Consider the following 19048-nt stretch of genomic DNA (forward strand, 5'->3'; position numbering starts at 1 on the left):
TTGAAATGGTTTATGATTCAGATCCCAGATAGCAAAATATGAAAGAATCAATGCTAAAATATTGTCAGGCAATCCATGTTGAAGCCTGACATTGAAACGATATTGAAAGTGGTCGGTGACTTACATGTTGAATCAATGTTAGGATTTCACATAACTGACACTATATCAAAGTTGATTCAACCATCATCTGAATTTGGAATTACATGCATATTTGTGTTGATTTTATATTGAATTAAAGTTAAGGAATCAATATTGATTCATGTTTTGGTCTGATAGGTCTACATCACCACACCTTTAAAAGTTTAAGACATATTATTTACAATTGGTCAACATTTTTGTATTGCTGTATTTATTTATTATTCCATTTTTTTCTTCCGTTACCGTTAATGCGGCTCGTTTATTTATTTATTATTAACGTATTCAGTTGAGCAGATACTGAAATGTTCTTCTGTCGTCCTCAAGAGGGCAGCAGATGAGTGAACGTTCTTTCAGAAGAAGAGGCTGTTGTGCGTTACATCCATCTTCAGAAAAACATCCGCCATCAGCTTGACTGCACCATGGGAGCCGTTCTGGGACTCTGTTCCATGGCTAGCTGGGTGAGAAGCTTTTTGAAATCCAAAAAATACACATCCGAAAGAACTATTTAACTTGTTGCAATGATATTCAGGCTCTCCATTATTGTTTATTTTTAAAGAAAACAAACCACGCAGAACAGAAGCCTGACAACAACCATTAACAAGAAAGAAAGGAAAGCAAAACCATTAGGGGAAAAGGCTTTACATCTCTTCCGCCTTTGTGGCTGAACAAACGGTTCTCAACAGAAATCTATTCCAGCGTTGGAGGTTTAGGCCGCAAACTCGCTTTGTTTTGATCGAGTGGTGACGCAGCCTGTAATATTCCGGTGATAAGTGACTGGGTAAAAAGCCTACGCTTAGCTAGCTAAGTGATTCGTTTATAATGTATACAAGACAGGTGGATGTTATGTTCCACCTGCGCTGTTTAGCACATCACCATCTATTTATACACGATAACAAGTCATTTAATAGCCTCACTGTTGCACAACTAGGATCAGAAATACCTCTCCCTTTTTCTGTCCTCAGCTAACCAAGTTTGTTTACGCAGATCCCCTGCCTTTGTGGCAGCGCCCCCTGTCTGTTGTGTCGATGCTGTCCAAGTGGAAATAACTCGACCATGACTCGTCTCATCTACGCCTGCTTCTTGCTGCTGGGAGTGGCTGTTGCCTGCATCATGTTGATGCCTGGCATGGAGGGCCAGCTCAAAAAGGTAATGTGTCACCATAAATAACTGCCTTCAAACTGTTCCTAGCGTATAAAAACATTTGTCAGTGACATATAGTTGGAAAAACAGTTGAATTTTGCTGCTAGAAATGACATTTAGAAAAGATTTAAGAAGGTGGAGTCAAATAGTTATCCCTTGTTTGACAAGTGTTTTATCTGGTTATGTTTTCTTTGAATTTGGATGAGAAATCAGAACCTTTTCGAATGAGTCATACATCAGGTCCGTGAAGGTATTTACAGGAAACCACAGAGAAATTGATGTTGAATCACGAGAGTCTGAGCTTAAATATGTAAGGAGCGTTAAATTGCTTTGCAAAAAATTAATGTTTCATATGAGCCTGTAAAGGAATTTTGAGAGAGGGAATTCTTCTTATTTGTTTTATCTTCAATTTCTTTTTGACTCAGTGATTGGTTTCTGGTCTCTGATGGCTGTTGGTATTAATTTTTGGTTGTTAAATAATCAGTCACAATAGTGAAGTTTAATTATGGTGTTTTTGGTTTTATTGCATAAATATTCTCAGCAGTCCTGCTGCAATAATCTGTCCCACTCAGACATCTTTTGTCCACACAATATGTGGAACATGCAGTAAATATAATCTGCGGCACCATTTATGAGCTTTATTATTATTAGTCTTACTATGTATTTTTAATCTGGCAAATATATGCCTAGCCATCTTTTCTGTCACTGTATCTATGTGTCCTTCTCTCATTGTGTCAGACATATTTGGCCAAGTCTCTGGCATTTATCCATGTTTGACATTTTTCCAGACTCTGAGTTTTGCTATGATGCTTTCTGTGGATGTTTACTAAGATTTCTTCTTTTGTATCACTGTAGATTCCAGGATTCTGTGAAGGAGGGATTGGTTCATCTTTATCTGCTTTAGATGGCAAAGTGAACTGTGACGTTCTGGTTGGCTACAAGGCTGTGTATCGGGTTTGCTTTGGAATGGCCATGTTCTTCTTACTGTTCTCTTTGCTTATGATCAAAGTAAAGAGCAGCCAAGACCCCCGAGCAGCACTTCACAATGGGTGAGTCTATATATATAGAAATTCTTCAAATGGGTATCTTCCTTTAATTTACTATTATGATTTTTAGGAGTGGTTTGGAAATGCTTTAACTCCAGCTGCATTTGCTGGAGTTTAACAGTAATCAGCATCAACCTGACTGACTGGTATTTGTCTTCCCTCTCATTTTTTCTTCTTTTGTACCAGATTTTGGTTCTTCAAGTTTGTCGCAGCTCTTGGCATCACTGTTGGTTCGTTTTTTATCTCAGAAGGACCTTTCGCTACTGGTAAGTATTCCTTTCCTTTGGGCATTATTTTTTAACTGTGTAGGTTTTCCTAGTGGACATTAAAAAAATGAAATAATGTTATTTTTGTGATAAATGACTGAATTATCCTCATTCATTCTTTATCTCTGAGAGGTAAAGAACAGCATTGCAGTAAATATTGATTGACATTGTCAGTAATGGAGTTAATAATCAGACACAAAAATGTTTTGGGGTAAAATTTTGGATTTTAGATACTCTGAGTATCTCTACTTGTTCTTCATGCTTCTTCAGCAATGCACTGTAAGGTCCCAACAAGGAATAGTAGGGTTGTAGTCGGCCCACCAGTATAACCCACCTCATGATGCAGTCACCAACCCAGAATCACCCAGAATCATAAAGAGTAACAGAAGACGGTGCAGCAAGGGAAATGTAATCTAATGATTCAACTCTGAGACAACAGCAGTGCCAGCATGTCTGTGGGAGCAAATAGCAGACAGTGTGTAGATGATTCTTCAGTGTCCATCTGACCAGCAGAACTTGAGGCACATGAATGTTGAGGATAGAAAACACCACCTGTCCTTTAATGAAGGTGCTGAATACATTAAACAGTCACAATGACAGATCTCAGCCAGAGGGAGGAGACATCCCTGAAAAACATTTCCTCAGGTGAATACTGTAAACTCAGCTTTGGTTCTGCAGTCACATCCAATCTGAAAACAAAACAACAACAACAACAACAACAACAACAAAAACACACATCCTGTGATGTCAGTGAATTCACTTGTATTATGTAAAAAAAGATGCAGGGATCCTTTGTGGTTGGCATGTTTCTTGCAGAAGTGAAATGATCTGAAACCAGTCGTACCAATGTTCCCTGTTTAGAAAAGAAAACAAACTAAAAAACAACAACTAGTCTTTATGTCCATAAGTAGAGGTACCAGTGATTTAAATCAAGGAGAACTGAAGGTGAATTCCCTGTAGTCATCACTAAGTTCACATATAAAGCTTGTTCTCCTTGCTCTGCTCTGCAGTGTGGTTCTACATTGGGATGGCAGGAGCTTTTTGTTTCATCCTCATCCAGCTGGTTTTACTCATTGACTTTGCTCATTCCTGGAACGAGTCCTGGGTGGAGAAGATGGAAGAGGGCAACTCTCGCTGTTGGTATGCAGGTAGGATAACAACCTTAGGAGTTTAAACATACAAAACATGACAGGTGATATATTTTGGTTTTGTCTTACGTGTTAGGGGAAAATTAAAATGTCTACTGGAAAATTACTCTTTAACACTGTTTAACATTAGAGTTTTAAAGGACAAATTCTAATTTGGCTAGAAGGACAGTCAGAGGTCGCGCTAGACTTTTTTGTTCTCTGTCATTTTGGCGGACAGCATTCAAAAAAATCAGTCATGTTCTATTTTTACCCATCAAATTATCAATCAATCAATCAATCAATCAATCAATCAATCAATCAATCAATCACATTTTATTTGTATAGCACATTTCAGCAGCAAGGCATTTCAAAGTGCTTCACATAATTAAAATAAAAACAGTATGTGACATTGAATAAACAGTGAGAAAGAGAGACATTTTGAAAAAGATTAAAAAAGATAAAAACATTAAAACCTGCATCCCTTTTAGGACTTCAGTTAAATGTTGTTTAACTGGGGCTTTAACCCTCTGGGACTTTAGTCAAAAACACCGTTTGACAAGGACTCCAACCTCTAGGTTTTAGTTGAAACGCCATCAACTGGGACTCTAAACCCCGTGGGACTTTAGATAAACGGCATTTAACAAGGATTCTCACACCCCTAGATATAGATTCGTTGAACTGGGACATTTTCCGGGTGGGCTTTACATAGACAGTGTGAAAGAGAAATAAAAATAAGTTAATAACTAGATGAAAAGCAAAGATAAAAACATTAGATTTAAACAGTGAGAAAGAGAAATAAAAAGCTGTAGAACTTTAGTTGAGAAAGCATTAAAACCTGCACCCCTTTGAGGACTTCAGTTAAATCTCATTTAACTGGGGCTCTAACCCTCTGGTTAATATGATTATAATCATATTAACCATGTTATGATTATCATATCATGATAATCATATCATGATTATCATGATAATCATGATATGATTAATATGTTAATATGATTATATGATTATAATCATATTAACATCGGCTATTCAGCCCCATTTTTATTATTTATTTTTATTCACCTAGTTGAACCATGAATTCAGATCCCATCACACATAAAGCAGATGAATGCATCTAACTTTTTCTCCATGACAAAAACCACCGACTGTGGCCCCATTAACTTATAATAAATGAAGTTAAACAACTTCACTTAAATTCAGACCCCAGCACTTTGCCCGCTGGGATCTGAACGCACAGCCTCACAAATTCCTCCTGGTTACATCGGCAGAGAAATCAGCCCTAGTTCATCAGTCAGTTGGATCTGTCTGATCCAAACCGATCAATTGAAGTTTTTTTTACCTTGTGCCGTCCGGGCCTGCGCTTTTACGAGGATTGTTTTTACATGGTTTCGCTTTTCCGAAACTGACAGATGTTATGTCTGCCGCTCTCCTGGGAACGGGAGGGTAACGTCTTCCAACTCCATTTGTTAAAACTGCAGGCTGAGTTAAGTTTAATTCTTTGCAGCGGCGGAGCCGCGTCCGCATTGGTTATTCAGCAGACTGAGCTTGTTACAGTCTAATTAACTTCTGCATCGTCATTTATTTCCTCAAGATAAACGACCGGCTCCTCTGTTTAGACTATAAATTGATTAACTCAACGTTGCATTCTTTTTAGTTTTCTCTGTTCTGTATGTAATGGAGACTGAAATTAAACGCGCCATTTCAACCAAAGATTTGGAAAGCGCTTCCTAACCAGACGCTCAAAAGCGTCCGGTCCATGACACGCTGTCAGGTCCCGGTCAGAAAGACGCATTTAGTTCAGAGACCATGAGATGATATTCAGAAAGGATTTTTTATTAATTGATTTTAGTTGCTTTTGCGATGAAATCTTTGCGTAAAGTCTATAATGTCTGCCAATGTGCACCTGTCATTGGGGTGAATTATAACCTGTCAAATGACCGACGGGTTTCAGATTTTCCCGTCGTTTAAAAAAATAACCAGTCAAATACGGAAAATATTCCATTAATGTGACCTCTGAGGACAGTAGACCAAAAATTTGATTTTGTTCTAGACTTAGTGCTTAAATGATGTTTCTGATTTTATTATCTCCATTTCTTGAAAACTCTGAATTAATTCTATGGTGTTTAGAAATGAATTGTCTCCTTATGGGTTGAAATAAATGAGGAAAAGGAAATGAATAAAATGTAATACGAATGAAAAAGAAATTTAGATGCACAATTTGTATTGGTTATTGCTTGTTCTGTAGAATGCATAAGTGGACCTTACTTACAAAACCCATATAAATCAAATGCCACAAAAGAATCATTTACTGCAGCACATAAAAACAAATCAAGTTACATTGTGTGATTTAGGTATTGCAAACCTAAAATAACTTGATATTTATTTAATACCTCTGGTAAAAGTAAGATGTGTAACCAGCATTATTATGAACTATGTTATTACTTTCTGAAACAGGTGGAGCATACCCTGTTTAGCAATCTTAAGTTCTAACTCAGTAAATGAAATAATACTCACCATGGCGAAGACCAAACCATGTTTGTTATGGAGTTTTTTGGTCCTGATGTTCTGGATCCACCTGCTGACTAAAAACTGTAACACACCTCCAGACTTTAATGGACTTTCTGCTGTTGGTGCTGCAGGCCAGAGTTCCCACCCTGGTCCTTAAGACACACTGCCTGCCTGAGTTAGATGTTTACTTGCTTCAGCTAAGCTGATTTCAAAAATCGCTCTAAACTATTTTGAAAACAATTTGTTAATTTTCTTCCTCTTTCCTGCTATGTGCTACTTTGTGGTGTTCTATCACATAAAATCCTAATTAAATACTTTGAAATTTGTGGTAGGTTGAACATTTGAAGAGGTGTGTATACTGTTGTTACGCTGTACATCCTGTTGTGTTTTTGAACAGACTTTATCTAAAATTGACTTTTGCTTTGCTTTTGCAGCTCTACTTTCAGTTACTGCGCTGAACTACCTCCTGTCCCTGGTCTCTTTGGTTCTGTTCTATGTTTACTACACCCATTCTGATGGCTGCACTGAAAATAAGGTCTTCATTAGCATCAACTTGCTGCTGTGCGTCACAGCCTCCGTCATGTCTGTTCTACCACAGATTCAGGTAATAAGCACTTCATTTTGAAGTTCTCTTGTAAAAAGCAGCATCTTGTAATTTAAAGGGGCAGTATTATGTCAAATTGATTTTTTTCAGCTTTACATCATGTTATAATGCTTTATCCTGTCATCAAAAATATACCTGAGAGCTGTTTTCACAAAAGTCGGATTCAGAAATACAAGATCTGAGATAAAGCCAGTGTTGCCATAGCACCAACAAGTTAATCTTGGCCAGATTTGGGCAGAGTATCCAAAAGTTGTACTCAAATAAGAGAAGCGATAGTTCAGCATATTTTTCATTTTATTTTATTTTTTTACAAAAGTGGAAGTAAAAGGTAACCAGCCAGGTAATTACTCAAGCAAGAGTAAAAAAGTATTTGGTAAAAAGTCTAATCAAGTACTGAGTAACTGATCAAATCATCAACCATTTAAAATTACATCAGTTGGTCTGTCTGATGTTTAAAAATTACATCAGACAGACCAAAACATAAAGTGCCTGACTTTATATTTTGATCCTGGCTTTATCAGTTTCATGAAGGCCAAAGCTCCTCCGCTGAGCTGCGGTTTCTGAGCTTTAGCTTCACAGACCCTCAGCTCTTTCAGACTAGCCAACAGCAATTAGCAAACACTTGGTGGAACTGCTGAGCTCATTGCATGAGCTACTTCTCAGAGCAATGCTGGTAAAAACATTGTTAAAGGGTTAATAGAGCAGCCATGTTGTGATGACTTCCTGAAGGCAGACTTTAAGAAAGAGCAGGAGTTTTTAAAGAGACGGAAGCCCAATTTCAAGGTGTTAAATTACAAAATCAAGTCATATTTGATAAATAGCATTTTTATAACAACTGAAGGTAACATGATTGTGGTGTGAAATGGCACTATATGCCTGGAAAATGCATAATGCTATCACTCACGACAGTTTTTTCACAAATATGTAAAAAAAAATTCTTTTCTAAAGTTACATACTGGAGCTTTAACAAGTAAACTAAGCTAAATAAACTGTAACGTTTTAATTCTATAAATACAGAATTTATCTCAGAGGTGTTGTATGTGTTTATGTATTCATTCCATTAATTTAGAATATGCGCTTTGTTTTTATTAGATACCAATGAGAAAATTTAGGTCGAGCAATTTGATAAAGATTAAAGTGGTTGTGAACATTTTCAGTTCTCTGTTTTCTTCCTAACGCTGCATATTCTTCATAAAGGAGTCCCAGCCCAGATCTGGTCTGCTGCAATCCTCCCTGGTCACTCTGTACACCATGTACTTGACTTGGTCTGCAATGACCAATGAGCCTGGTAAGCAAACATGTCTACAAATTATTAGTTACTCTAATGACGGAGTCCTGTTAACACAGCGCTTAAAAAGAGAAGAGAAATAAAATATGTTAAAATCACATTAAATTAGCTTCTTATAATTGACTTTCTACTTTACTTAAAAGATTTCTGGAGCAGGACACAGGAAATAGAGTATTCTCACAACAATGAGAGAGAGAAAATGTCAGATTTATGTTTTAATGTCTTCACAATCAGATTTTTACATACATTCAGTTATACATGCCTTTGAATGACTTGGGTGAAATGTTCTGGGTTTCCTGATTTTGAAGACATCAATTAATAAATATGACATATTCGTGATATCATTACTGTGGCATTTAGTAAATAGAAATATCTTTGGTAATTCTGTCTTAAAATAAGAAACATTTGTTCTGAATGTGACAAAATGTACCTTTTGTCACACATATGACAAAAGGTACATATGTGTTTTTATTTGATGTATGTAAACATACAGCAGGTTTATTATAACTGACAAATTAACTTGTGAGGATGCCTCAATAAATGAAAATGCTTGTTTATGATCCCTCTGTAGTATTCCATCTTTTGTGTCACTCAGTTTTAATATTCAGGAACTTGTGAACTGAAAGTTTGGACATTTTTGATTTGAGTTTGTGTGTGTGTGTGTGTGTGTGTGTGTGTGTGTGTGTGTGTGTGTATTTTGCAGACAGAGATTGTAACCCCAGCCTTCTGGGCATCATTGGGCTTAATAGCACCAGCCCTAAAGGTCAGGACCATGTGGTTACGTGGTGGGATGCTCAAGGGATTGTGGGATTGATTCTTTTCCTCATGTGTGTCCTGTACTCCAGGTGGGAACCTTCTTTATGTAAAAGCTTGTTTTGAACTGACAGAGATGCTCAGATTATTAGTAAATTAGTGGTTGAAAAACGGCTCTTGCACATTGTTAACTTGTTGTGTTTCTGTTTGTCCATTAGTATTCGCAATTCTTCAAATGCCCAGGTGAACAAGTTGACTCTGACCACTGATGAGTCTGCTCTGATCGAGGACGGACCCCAGACAGACAGCTTTGAGGAGGGCAGTGGCCATAACAGAGCTGTGGACAATGAGAAGGATGGGGTCACCTATTCTTACTCCTTTTTCCACTTCATGCTGTTCCTAGCATCACTCTACATCATGATGACGCTCACCAACTGGTACAGGTAGGATTCTGAGGATTATTCTGTTATTTTCAAAAGAGTGGTACAGGCAGACATTTTCTGCTTGGTGCTGAAGTCGATGCTTCGCCACACTTCCTGTCATCCTGCACTGCTAAAGGAGCTCAGAGGATTTTTGACAGAAATGTTTGGTAAAGAGTCAGAGCTGTCTCTCTGACCCAGTCAGCCCTGTTTCTATTGGAACAATATACAGTGGAAATCACATATTTACATATTCTGAATAAAAAGACACAAACATGTTTTTTTTTCTCACTGTCTTAAGTTAAATGCAACATTTCTTGTTTTAGTTTAGTTAGAATTACCAAAATAATTTCTGTCTGCTATATGCTAGAAAACTTGGCGAGTTAGTTATTTCTTTGAATTCAGAAGTAAGATAACTAACGTTTAAAATGTATGACTTCAGTCAAACATTCAGTGTGTGTAAATTCCTGGTTTCATCTGTATGCATAGAGCACATCTTCCATTTAACTCGTATTGTTGTGTGATTTGTTGAAGTTATGTAGACAGTGGAGGAGGCTATTTGAGCACAAACACCCTGTCGTGTGTAGTTTAGAAAGATATAGATGTGAATGTAAATCTCAAAGACATATGCCTTTACACACACACACACACACACACACAAAATGACATTTTATCACGTTGCTTAACTTGTAGCTGAACACTATGAGCAAGTTCCATTTTCCATATGAAGTGGCTTCATTCCAACCTGTTGGTTGCATGTTTCTCTGTATCTGCAGCCCTGACTCCAAATATGAGACCATGACCAGCAGGTGGCCGTCTGTGTGGGTGAAGATCTCCTCCAGCTGGATCTGCATTGGCCTTTATGTGTGGACTCTGGTGGCTCCTCTGGTCCTGGTCAACAGAGACTTTGACTAAAAAACACACTTCCCTGCTACTCAACTGTAGATTCATGCTTTGCATCTCTTGTTTTTTCTGTCATCAGATATATAAGATCTAACCTTGCACCTGCTTACCGTGACAGAGGCAGATTAGTCCTGGCGTTAGAGAATCTCAGAGTGTTCAGTGTAGTCATTTTTGGCATGTGCAGTCTGGGTGACGAGTGAAGCCTGTGTGCATGCATTCATTTCATCTTCATTCCCAGTAAGATGAACCTTTGTGTTCTTGTGACAGGTTGTAGCCTGTTTTTAGTGAACCCTTGCACTGATGCAGTTGTAAATAAGTTTGTTCTGTGGTTTATCCAAAGTGACTAATCGTTAATAAGCATGTTTTCCTTTAAGCAGTGAATGTTTCTTCACTTTTTAGGAGTGTTGTGATGGCTTCAATTGTCTCTAGCTGTCAACCTAATAATAATGGTCTCTGTAGTTTTGGGACATGTGAAAGACTGTTCCACAGAAAGTCAGGCTCAAGCAGAGAGATGTCTGGAACTGGGAACACTGTTCCACTTCATTGCATGAATAGTGCTGTGTTGGTGTTTTCTGTGTTATTTGCAGCTGGCACATACATAAAAGACATTCTTCCTTTTATTGACTCTGATTAGTAATGTCTATTGTGTAAAAATAAGTCTGGTTAAAACCTCTTTGTAGTGTTATTAGATAATAGTTGAATATTAACTTTGTCATAAAGCTATTACATCCCTTAATTAAAATAAAGTGAGAAAAGAAGTGTGTATTTTGTTTCATGCTTCCATTAAGCTGTACTCTGAATATGTTACAAAGTGACATCAGACTTTTAAAGCGTTTTTCAGGATCCTCAAAGAGGCTCTATAATGAAATCAGTCGTTCCCATTCACACACTGATGATGGCAGGCTGCTGGGTTGTAGCCACATCTGGAGCAGGCTGACAGAGACCAGGCGGCCATATTGCACTATCGGCCCCTCTGACCACCACCAGCAGGTAAGTTGGTAGGAGTGTTTTGCCCAAGGAGATGACAGAGGTGGACAGAGTGGAAATCGAACCGGCGACACACGTAAGCAAACTCCAACCATTGTCACCTAAGTATTAGAGCAGAGATTCTCCACTTGGGTCTTCAGGTTTCAGGTGTTTCCCGTAGGCCACACACCTGCTGTGTTTAAATAGGTGATCAAAAGGTTTCTGCTGGTCAGGGAGCTGCAGCAGAGAGAGACCTGGAACAGCAAATATGTCCTGAGAACCACTGAGGACCAAGAACCACTTTGCTAGACCAATATTTTCTCAAAGCCAGTTGTGGGATGACGAGAAGAGTTGTTTTTTATGCTGTGATTTTTGTTTTCATTAAGATGAGAGCCCAGTGACTAATATGCGTAGATTTACCTGTGCACACATACCTTTGTAAACAAAAATTAGATTTTGTGCATTTAAATTAAACAAACACTCTCTCATGCTCTGGCACACACTCAGCTCTGATGACTCCAACTTTCCTGCTCTCAGCCTGCCTGCAACTGTCACCATGTAAATGAACAAAATCACCAGCCAATCACAGACAAGTCTCTTTAATCCAATCAGATTATTCCTAGGAAGAATGTATTAACTGGAAAGAAAAACAGGTAATCATATCCAGCAAATCAAAATACTGAACCAGAACATTATGAAACAACAGGGGACAAGAAAACATAGTAAAATAAACTCATATTTAATTAAGCATACAATGCTTATTTAGATTATTTAATATGTGGTGTTTACATAATAATGCATTTTTAAGCAGTAATAAAATGTGTGAAAAAATGCTTTTGTTACATTTCAGGAGTTTTACATTTTCTAAATGGACATGCAAAGCTTTTTAAAAATGCTTTTATTAGTGGGACAGTATAGTGTAAAATCATTAATTCCTCATCATATCTGTAGTATTGCTTTGATGTTTGATCTTAGTTTAACGTTCTGGAATACTGAAGTGTGACAAACATGCAAATAAATAAAAAAAATCCGATAATGGGCCAGCTCTTTTTCACACCACTGTATGGCTTGAGTATCATTCAATTTTTACATTTCAGAAACGTAGTCATAGTTTAATGACCACATGTCAAAACCTTATCGAGACAAAAGCTTCAGTTCAAGCTTTCAGAAATCAGAATGTGGCTAGGTCTATGTTTCAGGTTAATATAGCCATCAGTGCTGAATAAAGCTGACATGTGTTAGGCTAATAAGACTTGAAGGTAATAGTACTTCAAAAGATGTCACCTGCTCGGTTAAAATGGCTGTAATTACAAAGACGCAGGAGGAGATTATGAAAACACAGGAATCAGAAAGCATTAAAGCCGTCCGGGTGCCATATGCAAGATGACTTATTTCACATTGTATGTAACTTAATTTTAATATACTATTAACAATATTATAATCTTACTTTCCAATTTTGCTTGAAAATAAACGGAGCCAAAAGCCATTAAGGAGTTCAAAAAAATCTTATTGGTTTCTTTGGTTGACTACTATTGGCTCTGAATGACTCAGACATTTCTGTTGTATTGCTGTTTCAACCAATATTACAATTTCAAATATTTGTAGAAAATCGTAAAATATTGCTTACTAAGGCCGGTTGCGATACACAATAAACTAAAACCTGCTTGATAAATAAAAATTAAGTTGATAATTTCCAGTTGCATACGCTCTGCATGTTTCTGCATGGGAGGTGATGTTGCTCCCTCTTTTCTTATGAAACTTGCCAGAGGCGAAAGTTACCAATGAAATTTGTGCATGGGAAATTTCAAGCTTTTACACATAAACACACAGACTATCAACACAACAAAATTAAGGGAATGTAAGGCAATTTTATTTAAATAGCACATTTTCAGCAACAAGGCAATTCAAAGTGTTTTCCATGAATTAGAAGGAAATACAAAAAAATAAAAATAATATTATAATCTTGTGACTCTCTCAAGTCCTTGTAATTTGTACATGTGAAAGATGCTAACCTCTAACCACACCTACTACTGACTTAGTGAGCTACAGGAATCTGTTGTGAACTTCAGTGTGTTTGAGTTCTGAACACATGCACACACAGCTCACTACCCTCCATGCTTCTCTATCTCTCCTTGAACATATCTTCACTATCCAAATGTACAGCTTCTTTCACTTTTTTGAAAATATTAGGGTTTAGAATAAAAGCTCACATAAAATACACTTACTTCTTCAGATGAATAGAATTACATGTTAGCAAATATGGATGTGGTTCTCTGTATTTAATAGTCACTATGCATCTGCATGTTTGTCCTGCTTGAATTGTGTTAGTGGGGATAGCAAATCTGTTGCTAAGATGGGTCTTTTGCCTCTAAAGTAATGCTGTGTTTATTTCAAGTTCTTTGAGTGTCACTTCCATGGTAATGCCATGGGTACTGGCACCCTAAGCAGGCCTCTTTTGGCTGTTACTGCCTGTAGAAGGGGTTGCTTTTGTCCTGTTTTTTCACTGCTTTAGCCAGAAGAGTTAGGTTAATATAAGAGGAATAAAGTTTGGATAATATGTAGGCTGACATCAATATAAGTTTGTGATGACTAATCTCTCATGTCCAAAAATCGTAAATGGAATCCTCTCTGTGTTCCTCTCTCTCTATGTTAATGATTACAAAAAAAGTAGTTGTTTTTATTGAAGTTACATGGCGACTTTGCTGCCTTAAATCCCCAGGAAATTAAAACATTTTTAGATGCAACATTTCTGAGTGGATCACCGAAGGGTTCAACGACTTTGTTTGGAATTTTCTGAAATCTCAGAAGTGTATTGCTTCCAGTCAAGTCTGTCTTTGCCAGGATAAAAGTATATATATGACTTTGAGGCAGCCCTAGCAATAACATTAACACTAGTTTTTGAATCAATTACAAATAAGATCGAGTCATACTCTGAATGTTTACAGCAATGTAAAATTTGATATTATCTTTAGGCATTAGATACATTTAAACAGCAGGAACCTTTAAATGATACGTCAACCATGAGAGATAATCTGTTTGTTTCTGCACATAGGAAATTATAGATGTTTGTCATGCATATAACTCTGTAATAAGAAGTACCCTCTCATTTCCTTACTGGGTAGACGTGTGTCTGCTGTGTGCTTTGAATGAGATCATGAAACATTCAGTCCAGCCTAGGAGGTCAGGAACTGTGGGGAACACGTGCAAAGACTGAGTATCAAAATCCATTGCTACATAAGCCTTTTAACAAACAAAACAGCAAATCCCTTGATACTCAGTGTATTGCTTCTGTCACCTGAAGAAGATTTCCAGGATTAGAGGACTAATGTCCCAGCAAGATCTAAAGAAACTCATCCATGTGTTTATCTTCTGTCTAAAAAAAGACAGCTGATCCAGAATGCTGCTGCTGGTGTTCTGACTAAAACCAGGAAGATAGAGCACATCCCCCAGGCTCGAGTACTTACACTGAGAAAATAGACTTTAAGATACTGTTAGTTTATAAATCACTGAATGGCTTAAGACCACAATACATTAAAGATCTGCTGTTGTATCAACCTTCCAGACCTCTCAGGTCTTCTGGTTCTGCTCTGCATCCCCAGAACCAAAACCAAACATGGAGAAACAGCATTCAGCTTCTATGCACCACAAATCTGGAAAAAAAACATCCAGGAAACTGCAGAAACACCGAGTTCCTTTAAATCTAGACTAAAAACCCACCTGTTTAACATAATCAATGGAACATCGACAGGAATATATTAGGTGTATTGATGATTTTAACGAGAAAACAAAGTCTTTTACTAGATTCACATATGTTGACTGTATGTTTAGTTTAAGATTTTTATGTTTTTATGGTATAAAACACTTTGACTTGGTGCTGAAATGTCATACAAATAAACTTGATTGATTGATTTGATTGATTGATTGATTGATTGATTGATTGATTGATTGATTGATTGGTTGATTGGATGACTGGATTAACTCAAACAACAAACATCCAAAGAATAATACTCTATTTCTTACATTGCTCTTGGAAATATATAAAACAATTGTTTACATGGTATGAAGAGATCTCAGGAGACAAGTATAGCAGTAAATCATCCCTTGCTATTGCATACAACTTTCCTGATTACTGTTTTAATACTGTTTAGAAATTATCTTTACTGATTACTGTTTTTTATCTTGTGCTTGTGGTGAACCCAAATGTAGCCAGGATGTCAGAGTGAGAATAGTGAGAAACTGTGCATTTCAGAGGAATCCACAGTTGGTACCACATAAAAAAATTGAAATCAATTTGTAATTTCCTAGCATGAGGACCACAGGACACTAAGCAGAGCACAATGAAAGGATTCATCAGTGAACTATGAAAGCAAAAGAGCTATGAAGGTGGGATCAGCTAAATGGAGACCAGATGAAACTAATCAGAGGAATGCACAGTTGGTACTAAGGAGAGGTGAATAGCTAACACTGAGACAGCAGTAATAACTAAATAGAACACCAGAAAGATGTTAATAACCAAAAGCTGAAACCTAACACTACCATAAAACTCTAAGAAAAACCACAGAGAACAGAACACAAAACCAAAAAATCAACACAAAGCACCAGGAATAGAAAGACTTTAGATCTGCAGGGCATTCTGAGAAATCTGTTGACTTAGCCTGAAAATGTGAATAACCACATCTTACAGTTTGTGTTGCCAGATCTTGTGAGAAAAACAAGCAACCAGCTCTATGAAAACAAGCCCCCAAAAAGCCAAACTGGTGACCACACAAATCCAAAAGAATTTAAAGTGGTTTACAGTGCATACCTGCATATAACACTACACCACTGCTAACTACTTAGAGTTTTTGCTTTATTGTGGGGAACTGGGAGATAGTCATTTTTTTGGAAAGAAAGTCAAGTCCAAATGAACAACTTCATGTTCAAAAACAAACCCAAAAACCACAACCTGCTGGTTTCACAGCTAACCAAATGTTCAATGGTTGCTGGAAAAGATCAAGTGTTTTATTGTTAACTGGAAACCATTTACTGCATTCTTGTTGGTTGTGCAGGAGGCTCTTCTTCTGCTTTTCAGAGATGTAGTGTTATGTGATTGCGTTGAGTTGGAGGGTTGGACGGTTGGCCAGCAGTGGCCGAAATACAACATGTGATATTATGCTCAGATGGTTTATTTTGAAGGTCTGTATATGATTTAAGTTTGTGTTGATTTGTATATTTTATGCAGGTACAACATTTCTACGAAGCATTTTAGTGTGTCTACTTGTATTTTAACAAGTAGTATATTCTAGTGGTTTTAGGGAATAAAACCACCAGAATTTTTTCAATGACAGAATTTTTGAATCACAAAAAGAGACTTTTTGTGATTCATATGTATTTTTTCAAATGCTAGTCAACTTAAACTTATATGTGTAGCATTATTCAGCAACAAGGCTGTTCAACATGGTTTGATTTTTTTCTGGTGTACTTGGAAGTAAATGGGATTCTGTGTTGCGATCTGGTTATGCTGAACGGTGATGTTCTCAGAGTGCAACTTTGTACGCAAACAATAATATGCAGTTTGTGCTATGATAACTCAAACACACTTAATATCCGTGTCGGCTTTTGCAGCTTTATAAAGTGTGCCAGTCAGTCACACACAACTCTTTTCATCCAGACAACCAATCACATCCAGCAAATCAAAATATTGCACCAAGAAGCAGATGCTACTAAACAAAGAAAACTTAGCATAAGAAATACTTGTATTTTGTGCTCCAAGTATATGTAGTTAAGCATAGGAATACTTATCATTATCCATGTTAGGTAATTTTTCTTTTAATTTATTTCTTAGCCCAGCTATAAGAATGGATAAGTTTTTAAAACAATGTTTCCAATGAACTAGGTTCTTGGAATTTAGCTTTATTTTACCCAAAAATATTTCACAAAGTGATGAAGTACAGTTAGGTAATAAGTATCGTTTTGTTTTAATATATTGACAGTTACTAAGTTTTTATGGAAAGTCTTCAGCTTTAAATGCAGTTAAGTTTGGATTTGGTTTTAAAAAAAAGTTTGCTAAATACAACCAACAGTGCTGCTAATTGTTCACAGTGGTTTTCAAAGGCATTGCCATTTCAAATTTATTTTCACAAACATGTTTAACTTTTTCTGCGACAGACTGGCGACCTGTCCAGGGTGACCCCGCCTCTCGCCCGGAACGTTAGCTGGAGATAGGCACCAGCACCCCTCCCGACCCCACTGAGGGACAAGGGTGTTCAGAAAATGGATGGATGGATGGATGTTTAACTTTTTTTTTTTGAAAATGTCACTGAAGTAGTAATTTTTCAATTCCATCAAATTTATTAACAGCAGAAAGCTAATAAAAGTGCATCATAATCTTAGAATATTTTCATGATCTAATTTTGAGAACCATAATATTTTAGTCTAAGTGAAGAAATGAGGCAATTCTCACCAGACACCTTAATCCAGTACATTTGCAATGCTATGTTTTGAACTTAACTTGCATATTTTGCACTTTTCAGTAAACCATAGGGAAGACATAAACAGAAAAGTGCATGATTGTGCTTAGCATCAGAGAAGAGTCAGAAGTAGTTTGAGAGCATGTTTTAATTTAGAGAAAGAGGAAAATGAGCTTTTCATTGAAGGTTTGGCACACGTTCATTAAAGTGGGTCTTAGAATAGCTAGTATGGAAGCTTGCCTTTTCAATGTGCTTTTCACGTTTTCCCTGGCCCCTCCAAAACAAAAGTCCCACAGTGCTTTTGTTGTTGGTTATTGCACAATCTTTGTAGGAGAAGATTTGTTTTCACATTATGTGCAAAAAAGAAAGACCTGTGTTAACTTCCTAGTGGCACAGATACAGTCAGGAAATTCCCTATTTTACTGATTTTTTGGGGAAAAAGTCAAGTTATTTAAATAAAAAGAACTACAAGTGCCTTTGTGCTGAATTGAGTTGGTACTCTCAAAACTGTACACACCCCTGCAAATTTTCTGATTTTTTTGACTTGAAGACCACAAGAAACAAGAAGAAGATATGATGAACAAAAAGCTGCTATAATCTGGCTGCATAAATTAACACTTTTTGAATCACTTAATTTCAGTCTTTAGTTTCAGTCAGTAGTGGTAATATTTGTCCTCTGTATTGCACTAATATTTAACACATCTGTCTGACTGTGAGGATGTCTCTTGTTCTCTGGCGTCTCCACATGACCCCTGAGATGTTCTAGTAGAGTCCGTCCTGGACTCTAGCTAGATCAGAGATCTGCAACCTGAGGGTGCAAAGCCACCTGTGGCTCTGGAGCCAAAGATGGGTCTGATCAGCATGACCCCACTGTGAGAGTGAGGTGTATGTGTGTGTCTTAAGACAACAATGGGTCATAAAGTAGGGCATGTAGCCTAGCCTTTAGAGCTAACAAAGGGACACAGAACAACTTTTGATAGTATGTAACTTTTGTGACATCAGCAGTGAGCGCAATGATACGATCTGGTTAGTTGGTTTTAGGAAAAACAACTCTGCTCACTGTTCTTGTAATAGTGCCAAATTAAGCTTGTATTCACTGAACAGATAATTTTATTATTAATCACAATTATAAATAGCTAAGTGAAACATCCATCCATTTTCTTTACACCCTTTTCCCTTGGTGGGGTTGGGAGGGGTGCTGGTGCCAATCTCCAGCTAATGTTCCAGGTGAGAGGTGGGGTACATCCTGGACAGGTTGCCAGTCTGATGCAGGGCAACACAGAGACACACAACCATGCACACACACCTAAAGGCAATTTGGAGAGGCCAATTAACCTGACAGTCATGTTTTTGGACTGTGGGAGGAAGCTGGAGTACCTGGAGAGGGCCCATGCATGCAGGGGGACCAGGGCTGGGAATTGAACCCAGAACCTTCTTGCTG

The 19048-nt window shown here is 37.3% G+C and overlaps 1 protein-coding gene across 1 annotated transcript; it reads left to right on the forward strand.

Annotated features, from left to right (window-relative positions):
* The first annotated feature begins 487 nt into the window (after window positions 1-487).
* serinc1 (serine incorporator 1) lies at window positions 488-10955 on the forward strand. The gene is made up of 10 exons (XM_007570624.2): window positions 488-596; window positions 1123-1284; window positions 2134-2327; window positions 2511-2590; window positions 3601-3738; window positions 6660-6829; window positions 8027-8117; window positions 8821-8962; window positions 9089-9313; window positions 10066-10955. Exons 1-10 carry the CDS (start codon window positions 558-560, stop codon window positions 10202-10204), a joined length of 1380 nt encoding a protein of 459 aa, XP_007570686.1. The 5' UTR covers window positions 488-557; the 3' UTR covers window positions 10205-10955.
* The last annotated feature ends 8093 nt before the right edge of the window (window positions 10956-19048 follow it).

This window comes from Poecilia formosa, unplaced genomic scaffold (genome assembly GCF_000485575.1).
Source record: "Poecilia formosa unplaced genomic scaffold, Poecilia_formosa-5.1.2 Scaffold264, whole genome shotgun sequence".
Taxonomy (NCBI): Eukaryota; Metazoa; Chordata; class Actinopteri; order Cyprinodontiformes; family Poeciliidae; genus Poecilia; species Poecilia formosa.